The sequence below is a fragment of the Schistocerca piceifrons genome, chromosome 2 (genome assembly GCF_021461385.2).
Source record: "Schistocerca piceifrons isolate TAMUIC-IGC-003096 chromosome 2, iqSchPice1.1, whole genome shotgun sequence".
Classification (NCBI taxonomy): domain Eukaryota; kingdom Metazoa; phylum Arthropoda; class Insecta; order Orthoptera; family Acrididae; genus Schistocerca; species Schistocerca piceifrons.
This window is the reverse complement of record NC_060139.1, coordinates 991,531,970-991,558,933: the sequence shown is the minus strand read 5'-3', so window position 1 is coordinate 991,558,933 and position 26,964 is coordinate 991,531,970. Positions and strand designations below refer to the sequence as shown.

Here is a 26,964-nt window from a genome sequence, read left to right as displayed (position 1 = left end):
GCAGTTGACACAGCTCAGTAAACAACTACAAGAAATAATTACCAATATGTTCCACAATATATATACGTTAATGGAAAAGGTAACATCCATAGACTGTAAACAGGAACAATTTGCAGGTGAGTTGCAATACCTCAGTGAAGCATATTCTCAAATTCAGGAGGCGCAATCTCAAGTGGATGCATCGGTAAAAAATGTGATGAACGCAGTCAGTGAGCAGCAAGATGTACGCAAAAACCTACCAACAGAAATGCACAAGTTGAGTCTAAGAGTAGATCAGTTAAGTTTAGATTCAGAATTTGCCAAAACAGAGAGATAAGTTATGTGCAGATGTACAGGAAATAACTGAAAAAGTTGAAACCTGGATGCTGGATAAGGGCAGCACCTGTGCTGAAAAGGTAGTCAGAATGCAAAATTTATGTAGTTACTGTAGAAGAAGATCGAATAGAGAAGGAAAATAAACTTCTAGCCCAAATAGACTTGTGTTTAAGGGAAGCAGAAGAAATGTTATGAGGCAGTGTTGCTAAAACTACTGACATTCCAAAACAGCATATGACAGAAAACAAACCTATGCTTTTAGAGAAGTTAGATACCTTCACTGTATACGTGCAATATGGGTTTAGCCTGTCGAAAGAAAATAGTGAAGGTCACAAAATGCAACAACACTTGCCAGCAGTTGCACTTGTCAAGCAAGCACAGTTGCCATACGCTACCCCACAAGCTAACATAAACACGCCTATGACTGACAGTGCAGCGTGTTTGTCAACATTGCTTGCAGATGAGGGATTACTTAGGCATCGAAAAATTCTGATATTTACTCCTGAAAGGAAAAGAACACACCCTGTGGTCCTTATCAGAACATTTCAAAATGTTTTACCTCATACCTGGACTGAAGCCCAGAAAATTAGATTTGTTACTGGATATACACTGGGTGACGTTCTGCTATGGGCTATGGACATGGCGGAACATTGCCACTATAATGAACAGTTTGAGAGAGCATTTCTGGATAAGTATTGGTCTGCGACCATACAAGAGAGGCTCAGATGTGAAGTATTCAACCCAGCTCCGTTCAATAGCAAGTATGGAAGCTTAAGGGGCTATTTTGAAAAATATTTGAATAAAGCCAGATATTGAATGAACCCGGTATCTCAAGTAGATGTGCTGAAAATTTTAAAGAGTCGTCTTCCTATCCACATTACGGAAAAATTCATTACCATCCTGGAACACGACACTGAATACCTTCTATCTGTACTGGACTCAATAGGTTTAATATACAAAGAGAGAACAGTACAGCTTAAGCCTGTTAATATGCTGATAGCGACACAGAGATTTACGGACCAACAAGTAAACAACGGATTAGTAGTACAACATGGATGGCAACCTTATCCCACCCACACCTATGATAATGGTAACAGTAATCACAATGGCAATGGAGAAAGCCATAAATACAAAGGTGGATATAAAAGAAATGGGCAAAGACTTAGCAAAAACAACTAAATCGGGCGAGTAGTGTATGGCCGGCCTGTACAATACGTACAGACACAAGCTACCAGCAATGATCAGCAAATCACTTGGTAAATGCAAAACAATAACAGACACCCAAATAACCCACAGACAGTGGTATTCAGCCAGCAAAAAAACACACATACGTCGAATAACATGCAGAGGCAAACAGAATTTCAGTCAAGAGCCTCTCAGGACACTAGTTTTTGTAACCAAACACCAATGGTCCACATAGTGGAAGTTACGCCTAACCCAGAGACCGAGGCCACCACGACACCGGAAAACTTGAACCGGTCACAGTAGGCCCCCATTCTGTGACCTTGGAGGGGGGTGGGAGCACAAGCTTCATCAACACTTGCTTTATCAGATATGATCAAGGTAGGTATACCCTCTAAGTTGTATGTATGAATAATAATATTAGATTTAGGATGCTGGAAAATCACATTCCAGAATTCATGTTGTTAGTTGATAACAAAAATTTTGTTTGCGTTTTTTTTTTTTCTTTTGTTACATGTAAAATGTGTAAATGATATGGTGAATGGATGTAACAAGGAAGAATTTAACTTTTATGTGTCTATAGATGATGATACTTTAACACAACATTTTGCCTTGCACGTAGGCCAGTCGTAAATGAATAAACTAACTTGTGAAATGCACAGCAATACACAACTCGCCACAATGTTAGCGGTAACATAGCAATCCAGTGCTTGTGCATTGGGGAGAAAGCATGTCAACCAACTGCCAGTGTATGTGCACCAGACAGACACAGCTGAAAGTGTTGGAGCCTGCACTAACATTTTTAAAGTCAACTGCATAAACTGGGGCATAGAAAATAAGGGAGAGTCTAGGCTACAACTACGACTATCTATACAATACACACAAACAAAGATAAGCTAAGGGATTATATGCACGGCAAGGGATCCTAAACTACAAAATATTTACTGAAGTTACACTTCTATATAGATTATATCTTATATTTACAAATTTATGTATTGAAAGCACACACACTAATTATAATTAAGGGACCAGAAAATCCTTGCTGCAGGTAAACAAGTGAGTACAATATGAGTGGTGATCTGAATAAGATGTCGCACCATGCTGATAACACACGTTATCTTTTAGATTTACAAGGTAAGCAGATACCCACACATGACATTAAATGAGTTTGTGATAGCACAACTGCACACTAAAGTAAATGAATACATGGTTGAATATATGAAAGAGGCATTAATGACCATCGAGCCACTGTACACTTATCTATGAAGATTTAGTTTTAAATTAGTATTAAGTTTTTTCTTCCAGGGAACGACGCATCAACACGTCCTAAAGTGAAGAAAGGTAAATGTTTGTTGAATGTTAGCTACCATATAAACATCAGAAAGGACCGCAACACAAGTAAATATGGTTGTAAGTTTATGATATTTATGAAAGTGATAGTGTGAAAATATGTGTAGAAGAATACAGTTGCAGTACATTGCATATCACAATGCTGAAGTAAGGTGGAGTACTACCAAATAATCAAGGGGTCGAAACCTAACAAATGTGAGTGTAGACTACTAATGAAAGCGTCAAACACCTGATTGTTTTTATACTTACATAAACACTGTTTTACACTCATTGTATTGATGATACAGCTCTGTATTCCTCAGCATATGTAATGGTTATGCTTTATACAATGAACGTAACAAGTAAATATTGAGGTGCACTTTAAACACTGAATAAGTATTCAATACAATTGGTATCATCACATTTGCATTGTGTTTATAAACAATGAACTATTCTTTTATTGGGATCACAATTAAATCTAGTAACAAGGTGTAACTGAGCACATAAATGCCTTTCTGTGAAATTTCCTCAACCCTGTAGTGTGTAGATCCATCCCGGAGAATGACAGAGAGGTGAGGCCATATGTAGTTATCTGTTGTAGTGACTATTGTTTACTTCTTTATTTCTTTGAAATTGATAAATATACTCCAACAAGAAGTCACTGTGAATTGGAATGAAATGTATGTCAATTTATGCCATAAAGGAAAAACAAATCTATTACTGTATGAATGTTACGTAAAGAATGTAAAACAAAACAAAAGCAAAAAATGAATTCATATAATTGGAATTGAACAATGTAATTATAACTTTGCAAAATGTACTAAACAAAATGACAATCAGACTGTAATTATATGAGCAACGATAATGGCATGTCAGCAAATGAATGGGATAAGTTTATTTTTGTAGTTGTATTTTTATTTTATTTTATTTTTGTTTTTTATGTGCATGGTATGTGGAAAGGACACTACAGAAGTTTTGTGTAATGCAACAGTATGAAAGACACTCAAAAACAAAGCACAAAAACTTACGAAACCTGCCTGCAAAGTGTTAAGTGTGCATGTGAGATATGTAGGTGAGGCATGATGAAAGAAACATGACAATACTTCATAAAAACATGAATTTTCTGTGCTTGACAACATCGCAGGCATGACAAGAAACTTACCTTGTTGGTGGATGTCGGATGAACAGCTGGTGAACCCACAGAATAAGTGTAAGCGACAGGGTGAAATACATTCCTAGGGCTACTGATATGGAAACCAGTTGTCCCACATCAAAGATTTCACGAAGGATCACACTGCTGAAAGTGAGCTTCACCAATTTGTGCAGTGAAGACAACGTGAATGCACCACAAGGGCACTCAGACTTTGTATTAAACATGTGAAAGCGAGCAGGAATGGTAACAGACATCGAGCTGAGCAAGCATGTTTCATAAGCTAAACACTGGACGGATACAGACTGACAATAATAGGACTATATGGTTACAGCAAGCACTTTGTTTTGAAGGAAAACTTATGTCTGTGTTAAGGGAGCTAACAAGCCTATGTAAATTGATGATCATATACGATATATTCGTGGTGCCCTCCACTGGTTATGCTGGAATTCAATGTGGTAGTGGCCCACCCTTAGACTTGATGACAGCTTTCACTCTCACAGGCATATGTTCAATCAGGTGCTGGAAGGTTTCTTGGGGAATTGCAGCCCATTTTTCACTGAGTGCAGCACTGAGGAGAGGTATCGATGTCGGTCGGTGAGGCCTGGCACAAAATCGGCATACCAAAACATCCCAAACATGTTCTATAGGATTTAGGTCAGGACTCTGTGCAGGCCAGTCCATTACAGGAATGTTATTGTCTTGTAACCATTCCGCCACAGGCCATGCATTATGAACAGGTGCTCGATCTTGTTTAAAGATGTAATCGCCATCCCCGAATTGCTCTTCAAAAGTGGAATGCAAGAAGGTGCTTAAAACATCAATGTAGGCCTGTACTTTGATAGTACCACATGAAGAAATAAGGGGTGCAAGCCCCGTCCATGAAATACACAACCACATCATAACGCCACCGCCTCCGAATTTTACTGTTGGCACTACACACCCTGGCAGATGACATTCACGAGGCATTGGCCATACCCACACCCTGCCATCAGATCACCACATTGTGTACCATGATTTATGCAATGAAGGAGCCTCCCCGAAGATTGCGACAGCAAGATACAAACGAGAACCGCAATCGGGCGCACCCCAGACAACGTTGATTTATCAGCGGCTAATCCTTCAACAAGCGGAACGGACTTCTGAGAAAATGAAGACCAATAAGACCCTACCCAAATGGTCTTTTCTAAGGCCACTTGTGATGATGTTAATAAACATTGAAGGAATATCGAGAGACAAAGAAGTTTTATTATCTGACTTGTGTAAAGAATATCAATGTGACTTCCTCCTGATTCAAGAAACTCATCGGGGCAGTGCAAGACCCACACCCAAAATAGATGGAATGAAGATGATCTTGGAGAGACCACATGAATGATACGGTAGTGCCATCTTCGCCAGGCCAGGAATTAGAGTCACTTCTGCATCATTGACTGACAGGCAAGACATCGAGATATTAACTGTTCGAACTCAGCAGTATAACATTACCTCTGTGTACAAACCCCCAGAATCAGATTTTGTCTTCACTGAGCCTGGAAATTTCAGTTACCAAGAGTTTAATTTTGTATTGGGCGATTTCAACTGTCAGAGCACTACATGGGGCTACAAAGAAACTAACAGCAGCAGAGTGGAACTAGAGACCTGGGCTGAGGTACATGATCTACTGCTCATACATGACCCAAAACTGCCAAGCTCCTTTAATAGTGGCAGATGGAAGAAAGGGTACAATCCCGATAACATCTTTGTTAGCAAGAAACTCGCTGGCCAATGTGGAAAACTGACTGGGAAACCAATTCCCCATACGCAGCATCGGCCCATAATTTGCACGGTCAATGCATTTGTTAAGCCTGAACAAGTTCCTTTCAAAAGAAGGTTCAATTTTAAAAAGGCCAATTGGAAGAAATTTAGAGAGCTCATTGATGCAGAAATAACAAAAATTCCCCCCACAACCTGAGATGTACGACTCTTTTGTCAAACTTGTTCAGAAGGTGTCTAGGAAAACAATACCTCGAGGATGCAGAACACAGTATATTATGGGACTGTCTGAGGACACAAAGCCACTACTGCAAAGATACCAGAAGCTCTTCGATAACGACCCATTTGATGATGAGACACTTCTAGCAGGCAATGAACTCATGTCAGTCATAGCTGAAAATCGCAAAGCCAAATGGTGTGACCTCATGGACAACCTGGACATGAAAGTGAACAGTAGACAGGCTTGGAAACTGTTAAAGAACCTTAACGGTGATGCCACAAAGTCAAATGATAAATTTACTAACATCACAGCAGACCAAGTCACCACTACACTCATGAATGGCAAAACCCACGGCAGAAAGTACCAGGAACCATTAGCACATGATCCGGCAGAGGAAAATCATCACCTCAAAGCACCATTTACAATGTCAGAACTCACTGCCGTCATTTCCAGCTTGAAGATTAACAGAGCTCCTGGTATTGATGAACTTAGAGTCGAGCAAATTAAAAACTTTGGAAGTAATACCCTACAGTGGCTGCTAGATTTGATAAATGCATGTGTAGAAAGGCTCCATATTCCAAAGATGTGGAGGAAATCCCGAGCGGTTGCACTTCTGAAACCAGGAAAGGACTCTGATGATCCAAAAAACTTCCGACCTGTGTCTCTTTTATGCCACTGTTTTAAGATCTTGGAAAGCCTGACGCTAAGTCGCATAGAAAGCGTCCTGGAACAACAGATCATCCCACAGCAGGCAGGTTTCCAACCAGGCAAATCGTGCTGCGGTCAAGTCCTGAACCTGACCCAACATATCGAGGATGGGTTTGAGAGGAAAGAGATCACAGGAGTGGCATTCATAGGCCTTTCAGCTGCATATGATACCGTAAACCATCAGAGGCTCCTTAGGAAAGTAAATAACATGACAAGAGATTACCATTTAACATCACTGATAGGTACTTTCCTGCATAGCAGGAGATTTTTCATCTGTCTCCAGGGCAAGAAGAGCAGGTGGAGAAATCAGAGGAATGGCCTACCTCAGGGAAGCATCCTCACCCCAGCTCTGTATAATATATATACAAATGACCAACTCATGCCAAACATCATGCGCCAATTTATGTATGCCAATGACACTGCAGTTGCAGCCCAAGGTAACAATTTTATGGATGTAGAGGAGAAATTAACCAGTACTTTGGAAGCTCTCTCCCAGTATTATGAGGCAAACCACCTAAGGCCAAACCCTTCACGCAGGTCTGTGCATTCCGTTTAAAGAACAGGGAGGCAAATTGTGAATTAAATGTAATATAGAGAGGTGAACATCTCGAGCATTGTAAAATGCCCAAATATCTTGGTGTCACCTTGGATCGCACACTGACTTATAAACATCATTGTAATGCCACAAGGGAAAAAGTCTCAACTAGAAACAACATCATCAGGAAATTAACCAGGGGATCCTGGGGTGCAAACCCAGAAGTCCTGAGAACTTCAGCGCTTGCGCTCAGTGTGTCAGCCAAGGAATACGCCGCTCCGGTATGGTCTGCATCAACACACGCGAGAAAAGTTGACGTCGCGGTGAATGAAATGGCACGCATTTTTACCGGATGCTTGAGGCCAACCCCAGTGCACAAGATGTACTTAATCACGGGGATCGCACCACCAAACATACGACGTGACATCACTGCCGAAGGCGAAAAAACCAAGCAAGAACAGGACATGCGTCATCCTTGATATGGACACCAGCCTGCTGACTGATGGCTTTGTTCGAGGAAGAGTTTCCTGTCATGTACCCAAGCCCTGGAAGGGTCAGTTGGAGAGAATTGTTTGCAAAGGTGGGAAATAGACCTGAGAAACCCCCATAAAGATGTAAAAGAAGAACTGGTGCCTGGTGGAGACCCACCATATACAGTCTGGAGAACCCTAAACCGTATGAGGGTAGAAGTGCCAAAGTGCAAGACAAACCTGCAGCAATGGGGTTTCCTAAAAGAGAATGAGAAAACTCTCTGTGCGGCTCTGTCCAGGATCCTCAACACCTGCTTATCTGTCCATATTTAGACCAGCCCTGCACGATGAATGACTTATGGGAGGCAAATGACAAGACCATATTGGCTGCTGATTTTTGGAAGTCTGAAGTCTAGTTCCAGATACGGAAAGTAAGTAAGACTCCACACAATGTTTTTCCACTGTTCAATTGTCCAATGTTTACACTCCTTACACGAAGCAAAGCATTCTTTGGCATTTACCAGTGAGATGTGTGGCTTATGAGCAGTCCCTCAAACATGAAATCCAAGTTTCCTCACCTCACACCTAACTGTCATAGTACTTGCAATGGATCCTGATGCCATTTGGAATTCGTGTCTCATGGTCTGGATAGATGTCTACCTATTACAAATTACGACCCTCTTCAACTATCAGCGGTCTCTCTCAGTCAACAGACGAGGTCGGTCTGCACACTTTTGTGGTGTACATGTCCCTTCACATTTCCACTTCACTATCACATCATAAACAGTGGACCTACGGATGTTTAGGAGTGTGGAAATCTTGCACACAGATGTATGACACAAGAGGCACCCAATCATCTGACCATGTTTGAAGTCCGTGAGTTCCCTGAAGCTCCTCATCCTGCTATCTCACAAGGTCTAATGACTACTGAGGTTGCTCATATGGCGTAGCTGGCATCACAATGCACCTAATATGAAAAACGTATGTTTTTGGGGGTGTCCAGATACTTTTGATCACATAGTGTAGATGTATACCTAGTAGGTCCCTCGATGTGTGAATGGTTCGAAGACTTCTTAAATGATAGAATCCAGTAAATCGTCCTAAACAGTAAGTGTTTATCAGAGATAGGTGTATCATCAGGAGTCCCCCCAGGAAGTGTGATAGCACCACTGTTATTCTCGACATACATAAAAGATCTGATGGACAGAATGAGCAGAATCTGCTGCTGTTTTCTGATGATGCTGTGTTGTACAAAAAAAGTGCTTTTGTTCAGTGACTATAGGGGACACAAGATAAAATTTCTAGTTGGTGTGATGAATTGCAACTGGCTGGAAATGTAGACAAATGTAAGTTACATGCAGATGAGTAAGAAAAACAATTCCATAACCCTAAAGTAAAGCATTAGTAGTGTGCTGCCTGACACAGTCTCATCAAATGGTTCGAATGGCTCTGAGCACTTCTGAGGTCATCAGTCCCCGAGAACTTAGAACTAATTAAACCTAATTAACCTAAAGACATCACACACATCCATGCCCAAGGCAGGATTTGAACCTGTGACCGTAGTGGTCGTACGGTTCCAGACTGTAGCATCTAGAACCGATCGGCCACCCCAGCCGGCCAGTCTCATCAATCTTGGCGTAATATTGAAATGGATTGAGCATGTAAGGATTGTAGTATGGAGGGCAAATGGTTGACTATGGTTACTGGGAGAATGACACAGGTGAGCTAGAGTGGCTCTCATGTCAGAGTAGTGAACCAAACTGTCACAGACGCAGGGGCAGAACCACTGACCCAGTTGTTTACTTGCCAGTGGTGATAGGGCCAGGTCCATCACTTCGTACACTGACATTGACCACTCAGACCTGGCCTTCACATCATGCCATGTTCTTTGTTCCATGTGCTAGTTGTTCAGTCATTCAGGGAATTTCCATTTTGTGCTTTTCTTCAGTCTCATCTCTCTGTGGTGTTCAAACTCGCTGGTCCTCCTCAGAGTGACACACACGTCGAGTTTGTTTTACTCTTCTGTGGTCCAGTTCATCAGCTTTCATAGTTGTATCACCATCAAGTAGATTTGTTACACTTGTGTAGGCAGAATACTTTCTCATTTTTGCCATGTGCATGCAGGAACAAAGTGTTGATAGAGGGCATTTTTAGATGTGAGGCACTTTTATTTTTTTCATGATGTTAATTTGTGAATCATAGATCCAACATTTTGAAATGCTGGCAGGAACAGTTGCACATCCAGGAGCAGCAACAACAGCTGAGCAGGAGCAGATGCAAGAGATGCTCAAATGGAATGTGCAATTGCTGTGCTCTCGTTTTGTGCTGGCGCTGGGCCATGTGCCTGCAGAGAAGCCTTTTCCCCCACCGCCCCTGATACCATTGCTAGTTTAAATGAGTCTATGGAAATGTGGGAGAATTACCAGTGCCAGTTCTTGTTGCACTGGCAGGCAAGGCATACTGCAAATCAGAAGACCTTCACTAAGCTCGAAAAACTTAACTACGAGGAACTCTGTGAACTGTTCATGTCATATTATGGACATCACAACCCCGTGGTGGTAGCATAGTTACAGTTTATCCAGCATTGCAAGTGCCTCTTGCTGACATACATGGCCTGGAACACCGACCTGCAAAGTCTCTCACGCAAGTGTTGGTTACAGGCCGTCCCCAATTAGTTACATGATAACGCAGACTCACTAATCAGAGATGTGAATGACTGTTCAGAACCAGACCCTGAGGTCCAAAGTAGGGCACTGTCCTTGTCTGACCCTTCTTTAGATGAAGTTGCTCATATTGCTGAATCACATGAATGTACGACAGTGGCAAGAGACTTTTTTTCCAGCAATTAGCAGGTGGGAAAAGTTGGATATGCACAGTAAACAGCCCCCAGTACCCCATGGGGTTAGCAAGGCAACCTTGCGTTCACTGAGCCACCTGTGATAGCACCATTGGTAATTTGAGTGTGGTGTTGTCTCAACATTACCCAACTTTGCTCATGGTGAGCAATATTTTCTGGGTTAATGGTTAATTCACTGTTAATGCTGAACATTTTCGGGCTCACAACTTCATTGTTTATGGCTTCTAGACTGTTGACAAAGTCCAATTACTGTCTCAGTGGGCCCGGCTTTCAAGATCTGTATTCTTTATTACAGTTGCGTGGCCATCTGTTTGAGATACTTTGGGTCAGGCAGAAAATTTCAGGACCCACATCTCCCATAAGCCATCACAGATAACAAAATTTTCCCACAAACCACGCATTCCATTCGCAAGGTTAAGGCCGAGTTGCAGCTTTGGCAGGAACTTGAAAGCATTTCTCCTATTTCATCTAGTCTGTAATGATTCAGAAGCCAAATGGCACTGTGCACCTTTGTGGGTAATTTAAACAGACTGTCAACTTGCACTGTATTGTAGTTTGTACCCCGTTCTGTATCTGGATGAGTTGTTGCCAAAGTTATCAGGGGTCAAGTATTTTTCTTACATCAGCTTCTGCAACACACACCTGTAAGCTGCCACTGAAGGCCTCTTCTCAGTGTTTCTTCATACTCACCACCCCCTTTTGGCTTTTAACAGTTTTAACAGCTTGCCCTTCAGAATTTCATATGCCTCACATATTTATCAAAGGTATCTGGAGCATATGATTAAGGACATTTCATGTTGTGCAAACAACCTCAATGACATCTGGGTCATGGACTCCATGCAAGAAGAGCATCTGCAAAATCTGTAGGTGGTTTTCCAATGCTTTCTGGAGAATGGCCTTTGCTGCAAATTGGCAAACAGAAGCTTTCATTTCCCCAAGGTGCATTTTTTGAGTCATGTGGTTAGCAAAGAGGGCCTTATCTGTATGAGCAGGGCAAAGCCATTGTGAACTTGTCAACACCCAGGAACCTGAAGGAGCTCCAGTCCTTTTTTGGGCAAAATTTTTTACTGGGCTAAGTTCATGCCCCAGCCACTTCACATCTGCCGTCTTCTTCACCAAAAGAGCCTAAAATTTGTATGGTTTGCAGATTTTCAATTGGCTTTCCAATCACTCCAGCAGCGTTTGTGCTCTATTCCCTGTTTGGCTTCCTTTACAACAAGTAAACCATTAAGCCTGGCCACCAGTGCATTCCAGTATTGCATTGGTGCAGTTCTGCCATGTTGCAATGCCAATGGCACTGAGCAGCCCATCTCTTATGCATCAAAGACACTCTTAGCAGGCAGTGTAACTATTCACAGGTGGGAAAGGAGGTTCTGGCCATCATTTTTTGCACTCTTTCTCAGTAATTACTGCTATGACATTTGTTATCACTCCCCCACCCAGCATGCTACAACAGATGCTCTTATCACGACTGCCTGCAGGACCCGACCCAGAGTCTGAATGAAAGGAGACACTCTTTTTCACGTTGGGGAATACCTTGCAGCAGACATTGCTGATTTTCCTTTGGCAACAAGGGAGGTCATGGTTACCAAAGCCATACACTAGTATTTCTGAAAATTTGTTTCACAGTTCAGAGGGAATGGTCTGAGAACAGTCCTTCTGTAACAAATTCAGCATGACATATGTTTTTCCTACTAGGTGACCACCTCATCATTGTCCATGGGGTCCTTATGATTGCCACAAAGGAGTAAAGCTGCCAAGTGGTCATCATGTGTACTCACATACTCCAGCTGCTCCATATGTCACACTGTGTAAGTCTTGTATGGATGCTATGGCAAGCCATCACATATAATGGCCAGCAAGTGATCATGATATTAAACATCTTGCATGACCTGTGCACCGTGTTGGACTGCTGCATCCGTTTATCCTTGTTGAGAAGCGTATGGTTGTTGGTGGTGGATGTCTGGTCCAGTTTTCCATATGCTGCCAAAATGTCTTCATGATGTCAACAGAAATTATTCACACACTGTCAGCTATTTTTGTACTGAGGGTTCCCCATGGACCTTCACATTCCATATCAGTTGGTAGTTTTAAGATTTTTGCATTGGCAATGGCATCATCTAACCAGCAGCTCATTTTAACTGATTTCTAAATCAGAGGTACAATGCTTCATGTGAATATTCATGACTGAAATGAAGAAATGAAGAAGTCCATGTCTTCCTTGTCCCATAGTGATGCATTGACTAGTTTTCTAGCCACACAATGGGTGGCACTGATTAATGGGTGCAGTCCAGCCCTATGTTTGCTTGGGTGGCAGTCATTGGGTTCTTGGACTTGTTGAACCCTGAGTTGCATGTCCCCAGTCAACAAGAACCCACTGCTTTTCGCTGCTATTTTGGCCTGGTCGTTGGGCCAGCAGTAGGAATAGCTACTAGGTGCAGTGTTTGGGGTGGATGTTGGTTGGGAGTTGCTGACTCATCATTTAAACCAATTGAAATCATGACATGTTAAACACATTACACTGCTGTCTCCATGTCAGCCAGGTAACTGTGTCATTTGTGGCATTTCCCTGTGGCAAGTTCTCAACTGTGGCAATATGCACACTTGCCAGTGACAATCACTCCTGTGACCACCTGTTAGGCTCTCCTTTGGATGAGTCCTCACTCCTGCTGATGTAGGTGGGCCAGCTGTTACACCAGCCTCTACAATTTTTGGGTGTTCTGGCAGAGTTGCTAAATCGGTGTTGCCTACGTCAGTCAGAGACCCAATGCCGAGAAATCTAACACCCTGTCTGGTTTTGTGATGGAGATAGTGGCGGAATCCTGGCTACGTGTGGCCCTAAGTAGCCTTTTAAGGGGGGGTATTTAGCATCACTATCAGTCGACATCCATATGGATGCAAATGAGTTGGTATGAGTCTCACAGCAGAGTAGTGGGGCAAGTCATCATGGACAGCATGCGAAAAGTTTTCTATGGGCAGACCTGCTGAACCAGGTGTTTCCTTGGTGGCAGTGATACGCCAAGCCCATCGGTCCTTATGCTGACATCACTGAATTCATACTTGGCCTTCGCATTGCATTGAGCTCTTGGTTCTGTGTGTCAGTTGTTCAGTCATTTCCACTGGTCACATTTTGTTCTTTTCTCTGTGCTTGTGTCTATCCGGTGTTTAGCCTCTCCGCTCCTAAGTAGACAGACTTGCATGTCAAGTTCGTTTTCCTGTTCCGGGATCCAGCTACCCAGCTTCCTCAGTCAACCCTCCAGCAACTAGATTTGTTACATTTGTGCCAAAATGTCAGTTTCACAGCATTGTCATGTCAGTAGAGATATAAAAGCTTTTGTATTCATAACAATTTAAATACAAATATGGAGTATCATACAGCCCTTGTTTTTGTTAGTAGATAATTTTTGCTTCAGTTTTCAAATATGTAAACTCGGGATTAGGATGCAACTGTAATTTACTTTTATATTCTGTAACAAATCTGAAGACGGGCAACAGTATTTTCCAGGAATAAGGATCATTACTGACAAGTATGTTCAGTTTTGAAAAATAAAAAAATTGGATGAACTCAAAAAATTTCATATTTATCAGTGTAGCCTATGAAAGAGTGTTCCAAAATAATGAGAAAATAATAGAACACTTCACATTTACAAACCGTGTGAACACTTTTCTTCATGTCCCCCTCAAGTTCCAACAGCCACTTCTCAACTTGTCCACGTGCTAGAGATGTGGAAATTACATCAACAAGGGCTACCTCCTCCCCTTCACTTGATTTCATAGAAGTTACATCCAATTCTTCTGTAAAGTGCAGTTTTGCTATTCCTTCAAAACACTTCTTCAGATGAACTTGGACTCTGTTACAACAGACATGAAAATAGACTCCAAAGTTACTGAGCAGATTATATTAATGTTATGCTACCAGTTGATGCTTATAAATATGATACATATATTTCTTTCTAAATTAGTGCAGAGTCTAAGTGGAAATACAAATGGGTATTATATTGTCTCCTCTGATTTACCTTATAAACTGTATGTTTCATGCAGGAACATTCCATAATGCCATGAAATCCACAATTGTTCTTCCAATTTATAAAAAGGGGCATAAAAATAGTTACAAATCAATATCCCTGATTTCCATAATATCTAAGGTCACAGAATGCTTCATGAAAGAGCAACTATGGAACTACTACGACAAAAATTTCTTCTCTGTATGGCTTGCGGCCTGGTCTATCCAACACTGAATATATACCAGGTGTACCAGTATGAAATGAGCGTTTTTTGAACATGAAACACTAATTTTGAATTGAAAAGTAAAAACATTTTATTCAAAGTACTGACCATTGCTATCTATACATTCTGACCACCTTCCAGGAAATTTGTGGACACCATGCCAATAGAAATGTTCGTCTTTTGAAGCAAACAAATCAGACACCCAATTTCCGATTTCTTCATAGGAATTGAAGTGTTCCTCAGCCAATGCGTGTCCCATTAATGAAAACAAATGGCAGTCGGAAGGGGCCAAGTCTGGGGAATACAGCAGGTGGGGTAGCAGCTCCCAGCCAAGTGTTTTGATTGTATCCTGAACCAGTTTTGCTTTATGTGCAGGTGCATTGTCATGTAAAAAAAATAATTTTGCCATGTCTTCTGGCGCATTATTGTCTTTTTTCGATCACTGCACAGTTCAGATGGATAATTTGTTGTCTGTAGCAGTTAGTATCCCAGTTTCACCGGGTTTTAGAAGCTCATGATACACCGCACCTTTCTGATCCCACCAAACACAGAGCATTGTCTTCTTGCTGAATCGATCTGGTTTTGCAGTCGATGTTGATGGTTGTCCCAGATTAACCCATGATTTTTCCCATTTAGGATTCTTAAAATAAATCCATTTTTCATTGCCAGTAACAATTCGATGCAAAATTGATTTTCTTTCATGTCTCTGAAGCAAAATTTGACAAATGGTTTTTCAGTTTTTCATCTGTCTTTCATTCAATTCATGCGGCACCCATTTTCCACACTTTTGGATCTTTCCCATAGCTTTCAAACGGTCAGAAATTGTTTGTTGTGCAACATTTAACATTGCTGCCATTTGCTTCTGACTCAAAGTATCATCTTCATCCAATATTGCTTGCAATTCGGCGTCTTTGAACTTTTTTAGTGGTCTTCCACGTTCTTCATTTCTTACATCAAAATTATTATTTCTGAACCGTTCAAACCATCTTTTGCATGTTGCTTCTGATAGAGCATGATCACCATATGCCTCGACAAGCATTTGATGCGACTCTGCAGCACATTTTTTCAAATGAAAACAAAAAATTAATGCTTTCCGCAAATCATCACTTTCTGGTACAAAATTCGACATTGTTAACACGATGAAAACATATGATGTTATTTGTTCCATGACTTGATGTATAATAAATATCTTTGAAGATGTCATACCAACCAAACAAAAAAAAGTTAAGGCTCATTCACAATAAATGTTCCCTATTGACACATTTGTATCTTAATGCTCATTTGATACCGGTACACCTGGTAAAATTTATCATTACAGATGTTCTGCAATGTTTTGTGTTACAGGTGTTCTGCAATGCTTTGACAGCTATTTATTTGCCTGTACTACGCTCTCTGATCTGAGCAAAGCATTTGACTCTGTATCACTTGATATCCTAATATACAGATTTTAAAAAATATGAAATGAAGTATAATGAACTATCATTAACCAAATCATATCTCTAAATAGAAAACAAGATTTTACGGTAAATAACTGAAGCTCAAATGTCCTACATGATATTTTTTATGCCCGGCCAATACACAGGCCTGTGGGACCAAACTTTACTGCAAGAGGTCCTCAAATGACTGACATGCAGAAGCCACAGTACATTACAGTGTAAGGAAGTGGGAGCCACAACCTGGGGAGCGGTGTCCTCTGTTATCTAACAAAATAACCCTTTAAAACAAAGAAAGGCAATGCTGAAGGGAGAAGTAATTATGTGAGGGATCTGAGGCATGGCAGAGGGCTTTTCCGGCCAACTGTGCTACACAAGAGAGAGGACCCAACTAGGTACAGTATCCACAGTGATGGCTGATGCTATTGTGGCACTAGTGATGAGAAAACCATCAACCGCATTCTGGATCACAATATATAAATAGAAACAAAGCAACTCATCCTGATTGAAAACTGGGTCTAGCCTGATCAGAAGGTGAGATAAGGCATTGATGTTGGCGTGTTGTGTCGTCAGCCAGTAATGGATCTGATGATGACAACAGGGAGGCGGAAACCCAACGCTACAAATGATGTGCTGCCTTGTCCGGCACAGAAGCCAAATGGTTGAAAAGAGTAACATATCCATGAACATATTTGTGCACCAACACTGTGCTGAGAGTCATCTGAAGCCAACACAAGATGCTGACCCAGCTGAAAAGTGAATGCTCAGTCACAAGCTGGGGACCAGAAAAAAAGGCACATTATTACACAAAAGCACATGCAAAGGCTGAGCAACAGTGGTTGCATCAGGTAAAAATGTATGGTAGTACACAACTGTACCTAGAACACCCAAAGTTCCTAAACAGATTTTGGCCACAGTAAGGCCACAAAATTGAGTCAACATGGTGACGTAACAGTTTGCCCCTGTCTCACAAATCTCAAAATATAGATAATCAATTGACACATGAAAAAATTAAGATTTGGTGAGATTGCACTTGAGACATGCAGACTGCAAAATAGAAAACAATGACTGGAGCTTTATAAGGTGGTCTTACGTGGAAGAGCCCAAAATGATGATATCATCAAAGTAATTGATGCAGCCTGGCATAGAGTCTGCCAGATGTTCTAAAAAAAGCTGAAAAATTGCAAGTGTTCTAGTGACGCCAAAAGGCAAGTGTTGATATTGGTATAGGCCGAAAGGTGTATCCACAATGAGAAGGTGCTTAGTGACCTCATCCAAGGGGAGCTGGAGATATGCTTTCAACAAATCTATCTCATAAAAGTAGTGGCCGCATGACAACTTAGTGAACAACCTGTTAGGACTGTGCTTCAATCTTGAAAAAATTGCCAGAGAGACAAATCTTACCCATCAGCTTCTTAATGATGATCAGTGGTGTAGCCCATTCACTTCAAGAAACATGCCGAATGACTATGAGCAATGTCAAATGGTCTAATTTGGCCTTGACAGTATTATGCAGGTGGACTCTTTCGTGGCAATGTGTGCCTAAAACTGGTAGAATAGGCAATCCCAGGGGAAAACATAGACGAAAACTCAGTGCAGAGGGACTCCAGTTTCTGATATGGACCTTGATCTGACATTAAATTTACCTCATTGGCAATGGAGAAACTGAAAACGTTAAATGCATTTAAACCAAACAGGTCTGTGGTATGGAAATGATCAGCAACATGGAAGGTGAGAGGGAGAACAACAGATTTGTAACAGACAGGAGCAGGGAACTGACCTAGGATTGGATTCTGACTAAACACATGTAAGTCAATAAACAATTTGTTCAGGGAATCAGTAATTGTAGAGATGCTGTTTATGTCCATCAGACTTCTGTGTCCACCACATCTGAAGAGGAGTTACACAGTGATTCAATCTGGCTTTTCTTTTGACACTTGTTGGAAACAACCTAATGCTTAGGGCATGCTGAATACTCACGTTGCACGAAGCAATACAGGCAAGACAGAATGGGGCACATGGCTGCTGTTGTGATGCAGCTTGTTGCTACTGTAGTTGTAATCAACACTGCCCTATGTGATGCTAAGACCAAGGTTTTACTACTGCAGTGGCTTCCCTATCATCTGAACACTTGCAGTATACCTAACAGGGTCTCACAGAGCAACTTCCGATATCCCCCCCCTCACACACACACACACACACACACACACACACACACAAACACACACACACACACATTTGGCAATCTGATCGCCTGTGGCCCGTGACACTTCAAAGAACTGCACTATATTGAGCACATCCATATGCATCAGATTCTCATACTGAAGTGCTTTTTTGTGGACTTCCCTATCTGTGGCCAGATGAATAAGAACATCATGCACCATGTGATTAGCACAGGATTCGTGATGGCTACTAGTGACAGATTTACAATGATGGCTCAACCCATGTAATCCAGCAGCCCAGGCAGTGTAAGAGTGATTTGACATCTCTGACAATGGTAAAATTCTACATGCATCACAGTGCCATGCATCCTCTCACAGTAACAGGTTGAGAGAAGGTTGAACATTTCATCACATGATAAGCTGGCTGGTTCTTCCAAAATTGGCACAGCTGATACATGTGTGGCGAAAGCAAGGAAAGAAAGAAAACCCTATCCAGGTTTGCATCGCCTGTCCAAAAAACCTGGAAATGTTGGCATAACTGTGTCCTGTAGGAGTCCCAGTTTTCAGCTGATTCATCATATGCTGGAAAGGGCAACAGTTGCACTGACAGGAGGGTACCCTACTGCGAATACACAGATGCCACTTCATTTACAGCGATGGAAAGAGCCAGCTGCTGTTCCATGAAAGCTTGCTGCTGTGCAATGAGATGTTGGAGTAATTCTTCCTTTGAGATGTTTGGCAGGTGCCTTAGCACTGACACTAACATTCAGAGAAAACATAGCCCCCACTCGTCGCCAAGTTTGTTATGGCAAGAATAAACAGTTTATGGAATGTAGTACTTCATAGAAAAACACATAAGATACAATGAAGTACAGGTTGTGCATAGCATGGAACACATTGACTGAAAACAGTAATACAGTGTCCAGAATGGGCTGAGCAATCAGTTGTGATTGCTTATAAATACTGTTTCTTAGTGGTTCACCAGAGTGTGCCAGGGATGGACCCAGGTGGCCTCTATAAGCTGCCCTGTGAACTGAGAATGGATGATCTCTCAAATTCTGCATGTCATGAGCGAAGATACATCAGCTTTATTGCTGGTACCTCAAGTGCCATTTCTAGACTACGTGATGAAACTAAGTTCTGTGTAATACTGGATTGTCTTGACAAACCACATAACCCTCATCCTAAATTCTACTTGACTGAAATTACTGTGCAGAGCATACCTGTTGAATTTAGTCATAGTAATTAAGTTATGAGACAGACAATAGTCTCATTTTATGAAGTCATTTAAATGTAAACTGACCTCATGCTAGAAATTACTGCTTAAAAACTTATTTGAACATATCAACAATGCTTCTACACTATTACAGGTTTCACTGATATAGTTTATGTCTCCATATATCAGTCACTGACAGATTTTCTGTAAACAGGGCCACTCAATGCAATTGTAAGTGTTTTGTAGTTACTTTTGGTAGATCATATTAATAATTTTCTCTTAACTGCTACTTCGAAGAGAGTTGTACCTGTAATATGAAGTCTCCTTTAAAGATCTTGCTTTATTTGCCTGTTGAAACATCCTGTAAACTTAAAATGTTGAAATGTTTGTTCAGCTGGTGTCTCCTGATTCTGGACAGACATCTCTTAGGGAATTTGGCACCAGCACATTTTTCAAAAGTGAATTGCACATAACATGGATTTCACTTTTTCATTCGGTTTTCCATTTCTGTGAAGCCTTAGTTTCTTCTTACCCTACTTTCATTGGACTTCCTTCTCTAGGTGCAGCACATTTGATATATGAATATGGTGTGGATAGTCCTAGGTGGGACATCAGTAATTTAACGAGTAAAGGTAACAACTCATCATACAGATGAAGCACTGAGTTGTCAATGGGCACATAAGCATGACTGAGAATGTTTCTAGCTTTCCAGCTTCAGTTGCATTGAACACACACATACATTTATGGCTACACTTTCCTGGCTGATGGTATTGTGCCCGCACCGATGCTCGACTGGGGTGAGGAGGGGTTGTGTCAGGTGAAGTGGGCAACAGGAAAAAGAAGGCTGGTGTGTGGATGGTGAGGTGTGGGTAAAGGAGGGGGGGGGGGGGGGAATGGCAGAAAGAGAAAGGCAGGTTGGGGAATGACAGCTGAGACAGAGTCACAGTCATACAGGATAGGAATATAGCACTGCTGATCTTCTAGCCACAGGCAGAGGATTTGCATGCAGCCTGCTTAGCTGGGTGGTAACATTCTTGTCTCCCACACAAGCTGGCCCGAGTTCGATTCCTGGCCGGGTTGGAGACTTTCTCCACTCATGGACTGGGTGTTGTGTTGTCCTCTTCATCATTTCATCCTCATCACTGGCAGGTAAGTTTTCCAATGTGGCGTCGACTGAAATAAGACTTGCACTTGGCGGCCAAACTTCCCCAGATGGGGTCTCCTGGCCAACAATGCCATCCGCTCATTGCATTTTTTTTGCACACAGGACACAGTGGCGTGGATGAGTCGATTGGGATGGGAGACTGTGGAGAAGATGGTGTGAGTTAGGGTTGTTAGGGATATGGAGTAGGAGTGGTGATGAGTATGGGGCTACTGGAGACTGAGGCCAGGCTGATGTTGAGGAGGGGGTACAATCTAATTGGTGTTGGATGTTGTAAAGCTGCAATTTCAGTTCAGCAGGTTACACTCAGTGGGTGTTCTGGCACTGGGTGGTCAACACTGCTCTTGGGCACAACTTGACAGTGGCCATGCAGTTGTGTGGATAGCTGGTTGGCAGTTATGCTGACCAAGTATGTGCAGAAATTATAGCACAAGTAGTATATGATATAAATGCGTTCAGAAGTCGCCCTGTTTCTGATGGGGTACAATAAGCCCGTGATGGGACTGTAGTAACATGTGGAGGATACCACACCTGGGTCTTCCACAGGGGTATGATCCATGTGGCTATGGATTGGTAGCAGGTACAGCATAAGGATGGATTAATATAGTGCATAGACTGGATCAGTGGTGGAATAGCACTTTGGGAATGGGTTGGAAGGATGGTGTGTAGGATGTTCTTCATTGCCAGGCACAATGATAAGTAATCAAAGTTTTGACAAAGGTTATGGTTCAGATGATCCAGTCTAGATTGGTACTGAGTCCTGAAGGCTTTCAGCTGATTCCTAGGGATGGGCAGAGGATTAGTGGCCTGTGGGGATATGGCACAGGAAATTGTTTTCAGTGATGGTTTGTGTATCAGACCTTCAGCATTCCAGGCAAGGGACTCCTCATCATTGCATCTGTACGTCTCAAGGGTGGGCAGATTGTATGGGAGAGCGTTTCAAATGAATGTCAACTATCAAAATGAAAGTACTGTTGCTGGTTAGTGGGCTTATATGGACCGAGGTTTGGATGGAGGTGGAGATGGAGGCCAATGAACAGGATGGTGTCACGATGGGCTGAGGAGGACTAGGTGAAACAGATGGGAGAGAAGGATAGCGTCTTGGCCCAGATCATGAAGATACCACCAATGAAACTGGGCCAGAGAGGGGTTGTTTGGTAGCTAGGAACACTACCTCCAGGCAGCACACAAAAAGGTGCACATGCAAGGGTGCAGTGCAGGTGCCTGTGGCCATGCCCAGGATTTTTATGAACATACACTATGTGGTCAAAAGTATCCGGACACCTAGCTGAAAATGACTTACATGTTCGTGGCACCCTCCATCGGTAATGCTGGAATTCAATATGGTAGTGGCCCACCCCTAGCCTTGATGACAGCTTTCACTCTCACAGGCATACGTTCAATCAGGTGCTGGAAGGATTCTTGGGGAATGGCAGCCCATTCTTCATGGAGTGCTGCACCGAGAGGGGGTGGGAGGGTATTAATGTCGGTTCGTGAGGCCCAGGATGAAGTCGGCATTCCAAAACATCGCAAAGGTGTTCTATAGGATTCAGGTCAGGACTCTGTGCAGGCCCATCCAATACAGGTATGTTATTGTCATGTAATCACTCCGCCACAGCCCGTGCATTATGAACAGGTGGTCGACCATGTTGAAAGATGCAATCGCCATCCCTGAATTGCCCTTCAACAGTAGGAAGCAAGAAGGAGCTTAAGACACCAATGTAGGCCTGTGCTGTGATAGTGCCACACAAAACAACAAGGGGTGCAAGCCCTGTCCATGAAAAACAGATCACAAGGTAACACCACCACCTCCAAATTTTGGCACACGCTGGCAGATGATGTTCACCGGCCATTCGCTATACACTGGATCACCACATTGAGTACCATGATTCGTGACTCCACACAACATTTTTCCACAGTTCAATCATCCAATGTTTATGCTCCTTACACCAAGTGAGGCATCATTTGGCTTTTACCAGCATGATGTGTGACTTATGAGCAGCTGCTCAAACATGAAATCTAAGTTTTCTCACCTCACACCTCACTATCATAGTACTTGCAGTGGATCCTGACGCAGTTTGGAATTCCTGTGTCATGGTCTGGGCAGATGTCTGCCTATTACACATTACGACCCTCTTCAACTGTCGGTGGTCTCTGTCGGTCAACAGACGAGGTCGGCCTATGCTCTTTTGTGCTGTACATGTCCCTTCACATTTCTGCTTCATTATCACATTATAAACAGTGGACCTAGGGATGTTTAGGACTGTGGAAATCTTGTGCACAGATGTCTGAGACAAGTGACACCCAATCAAGTGACCAAGTTTGAAGTCCATGAATTCCACGGAGCACCCTATTCTGCTGTCTCACGATGTCTAATAACTACTGAGTTTGCTGATATGGAGTACCTGGCAGTAAGTGGCAGCACAATGCACCTAATATGAAAAACATATGTTTTTGGGGTGTCCGGATCTTTTGAACACATAGTATATTACTCTCAAACGAGAAATATTTATGTGTAAGAATACCCCCCCCCCCCCATGAACCATGGACCTTGCCGTTGGTGGGGAGGCTTGCGTGCCCCAGCGATACAGATGGCCGTACCGTAGGTGCAACCACAACGGAGGGGTATCTGTTGAGTGGCCAGACAAACGTGTGGTTCCTGAAGAGGGGCAGCAGCCTTTTCAGTAGTTGCAGGGGCAACAGTCTGGATGATTGACTGATCTGGCCTTGTAACATTAACCAAAACGGCTTTGCTGTGCTGGTACTGCGAACGGCTGAAAGCAAGGGGAAACTACAGCCGTAATTTTTCCCGAGGACATGCAGCTTTACTGTATGATTAAATGATGATGGCGTCCTCTTGGGTAAAATATTCCGGAGGTAAAATAGTCCCCCATTCGGATCTCCGGGCGGGGACTACTCAAGAGGACGTCGTTATCAGGAGAAAGAAAACTGGCGTTCTACGGGTCGGAGCGTGGAATGTCAAATCCCTTAATCGGGCAGGTAGGTTAGAAAATTTAGAAAGGGAAATGGATAGGTTAAAGTTAGATATAGTGGGAATTAGTGAAGTTCGGTGGCAGGAGGAACAATACTTTTGGTCAGGTGATTACGGGGTTATAAATACAAAATCAAATAGGGGTAATGTAGGAGTAGGTTTAATAATGAATTAAAAAAATAGGAGTGCGGGTAAGCTACTACAAACAGCATAGTGAACGCATTATTGTGGCCAAGATTGACACAAAGCCCATGCCTACTACAGTAGTACAAGTTTATATGCCAACTAGCTCTGCAGATGATGAAGAAATTGATGAAATGTATGACGAGATAAAAGAAATTATTCAGGTAGTGAAGGGAGACGAAAATTTAATAGTCATGGGTGACTGGAATTCGTCAGTAGGAAAAGGGAGAGAAGGAAACATAGTAGGTGAATATAGATTGGGGGGAAGAAATGAAAGAGGAAACCGCCTTGTAGAATTTTGCACAGAGCATAACTTAATCATAGCTAACACTTGGTTCAAGAATCATAAAAGAAGGTTGTATACCTGGAAGAATCCTGGAGATACTAAAAGGTATCAGATAGATTATATAATGGTAAGACAGAGATTTAGGAACCAGGTTTTAAATTGTAAGACATTTCCAGGGGCAGATGTGGACTCTGACCACAATCTATTGGTTATGAACTGTAGATTGAAACTGAAGAAACTACAAAAAGGTGGGAATTTAAGGAGATGGGACCTGGATAAACTGAAAGAACCAGAGGTTGTACAGAGTTTGAGGGAGAGCATAAGGGAACAATTGACAGGAATGGGGGAAAGAAATACAGTAGAAGAAGAATGGGTAGCTATGAGGGATGAAGTAGTGAAGGCAGCAGAGGATCAAGTAGGTAAAAAGACGAGGGCTAACATAAATCCTTGGGTAACAGAAGAAATATTGAATTTAATTGATGAAAGGAGAAAATATAAAAATGCAGTAAATGAAGCAAGCAAAAAGGAATACAAAAGTCTCAAAAATGAGATCGACAGGAAGTGCAAAATGGCTAAGCAGGGATGGCTAGACGACAAATGTAAGGATGTAGAGGCCTATCTCACTAGGGGTAAGATAGATACTGCCTATAGGAAAATTAAAGAGACCTTTGGAGAGAAGAGAACCACTTGTATGAATATCAAGAGCTCAGATGGCAACCCAGTTCTAAGCAAAGAAGGGAAGGCAGAAAGGAGGAAGGAGTATATAGAGGGTTTATACAAGGGGGATGTACTTGAGGACAATATTATGGAAATGGAAGAGGATGTAGATGAAGACGAAATGGGAGATAAGATACTGCGTGAAGAGTTTGACAGAGCACTGAAAGACCTGAGTCGAAACAAGGCCCCGGGAATAGACAACATTCCATTAGAACTACTGATGGCCTTGGGAGAGCCAGTCATGACAAAACTCTACCATCTGGTGAGCAAGATGTATGAGACAGGCGAAATACCCTCAGACTTCAAGAAGAATATAATAATTCCAATCCCAAAGAAAGCAGGTGTTGACAGATGTGAAAATTACCGAACTATCAGTTTAATAAGTCACAGCTGCAAAATACTAAAGCGAATTCTTTACAGACAAATGGAAAAACTGGTAGTAGCGGACCTTGGGGAAGATCAGTTTGGATACCGTAGAAATGTTGGAACACGTGAGGCAATACTAACCTTACGACTTATCTTAGAAGAAAGATTAAGAAAAGGTAAACCTATGTTTCTAGCATTTGTAGACTTAGAGAAAGCTTTTGACAATGTTAACTGGAATACTCTCTTTCAAATTCTGAAGGTGGCAGGGGTAAAATACAGGGAGCGAAAGGCTATTTACAATTTGTACAGAAACCAGATGGCAGTTATAAGAGTCGAGGGGCATGAAAAGGAAGCAGTGGTTGGGAAAGGAGTGAGACAGGGTTGTAGCCTGTCCCCGATGTTATTCAATCTGTATATTGAGCAAGCAGTAAAGGAAACAAAAGAAAAATTCGGAGTAGGTATTAAAATTCATGGAGAAGAAGTAAAAACTTTGAGGTTCGCCGATGACATTGTAATTCTGACAGAGACAGCAAAGGACTTGGAAGAGCAGTTGAATGGAATGGACAGTGTCTTGAAAGGAAGATATAAGATGAACATCAACAAAAGCAAAACAAGGATAATGGAATGTAGTCAAATTAAATCGGGTGATGCTGAGGGAATTAGATTAGGAAATGAGACACTTAAAGTAGTAAAGGAATTTTGCTATTTGGGGAGTAAAATAACTGATGATGGTCGAAGTAGAGAGGATATAAAATGTAGACTGGCAATGGCAAGGAAATCATTTTTGAAGAAGAGAAATTTGTTAACATCGAGTATAGATTTAAGTGTCAGGAAGTCGTTTCTGAAATTATTTGTATGGAGTGTAGCCATGTATGGAAGTGAAACGTGGACGATAACTAGTATGGACAAGAAGAGAATAGAAGCTTTCGAAATGTGGTGCTACAGAAGAATGCTGAAGATAAGGTGGGTAGATCACGTAACTAAGAGGAGGTATTGAATAGGATTGGGGAGAAGAGAAGTTTGTGGCACAACTTGACTAGAAGAAGGGACTGGTTGGTAGAACATGTTTTGAGGCATCAAGGGATCACAAATTTAGCATTGGAGGGCAGCGTTGAGGGTAAAAATCGCAGAGGGAGACCAAGAGATGAATACACTAAGCAGATTCAGAAGGATGTAGGTTGCAGTAGGTACTGGGAGATGAAGAAGCTTGCGCAGGATAGAGTAGCATGGAGAGCTGCATCAAACCAGTCTCAGGACTGAAGACCACAACAACAACAAGAATACAATTTGTCAGTAGTAGATCTGAAGTTGGTATGACGCTGAGAGAGGTAGTGTTACGTAGTGGTAGCGCCATGGGCATGGGGGTGTTGGTATACAGGAGGACTATGTCAACAGTGATGACTAGGGGTTCAGATGGCATTGGTGTGGGGATGGCTGGGAATCCATGAAGCAAGTTTCTTGTAGCTACGGTATGAGAAGCTGAGTTGTGGACTACTGAATGGAGGTGTTGACCGAGAAAAGCCTAATTATTTCTTTGAGAGTACAGTAACCAGCTGTAATTTTCTGTCCTTGACTGTTAAGGCTGTGGGTTTTGGGAAGCATGTTGACAAAGAATGTGGAAGGATGGGATAGTTGGGTTGAGGAAGAAGACCAATTTTGGAAAGAGTTTCAGGTGTGGGCCTATAGATTTGAGAAGAGATTG

General features: G+C 42.1%; 1 protein-coding gene across 1 annotated transcript in view; it reads right to left on the bottom strand.

The window, feature by feature from the left end:
• Nucleotides 1–26,964, bottom strand: part of LOC124776746 (dynein axonemal heavy chain 7-like) — an 881,127-nt gene that overhangs the window by 694,648 nt on the left and 159,515 nt on the right. The window contains 1 exon segment of the mRNA XM_047251871.1: nt 14,171–14,369. Within this exon segment, the coding sequence (XP_047107827.1) occupies nt 14,171–14,369 (199 nt within the window).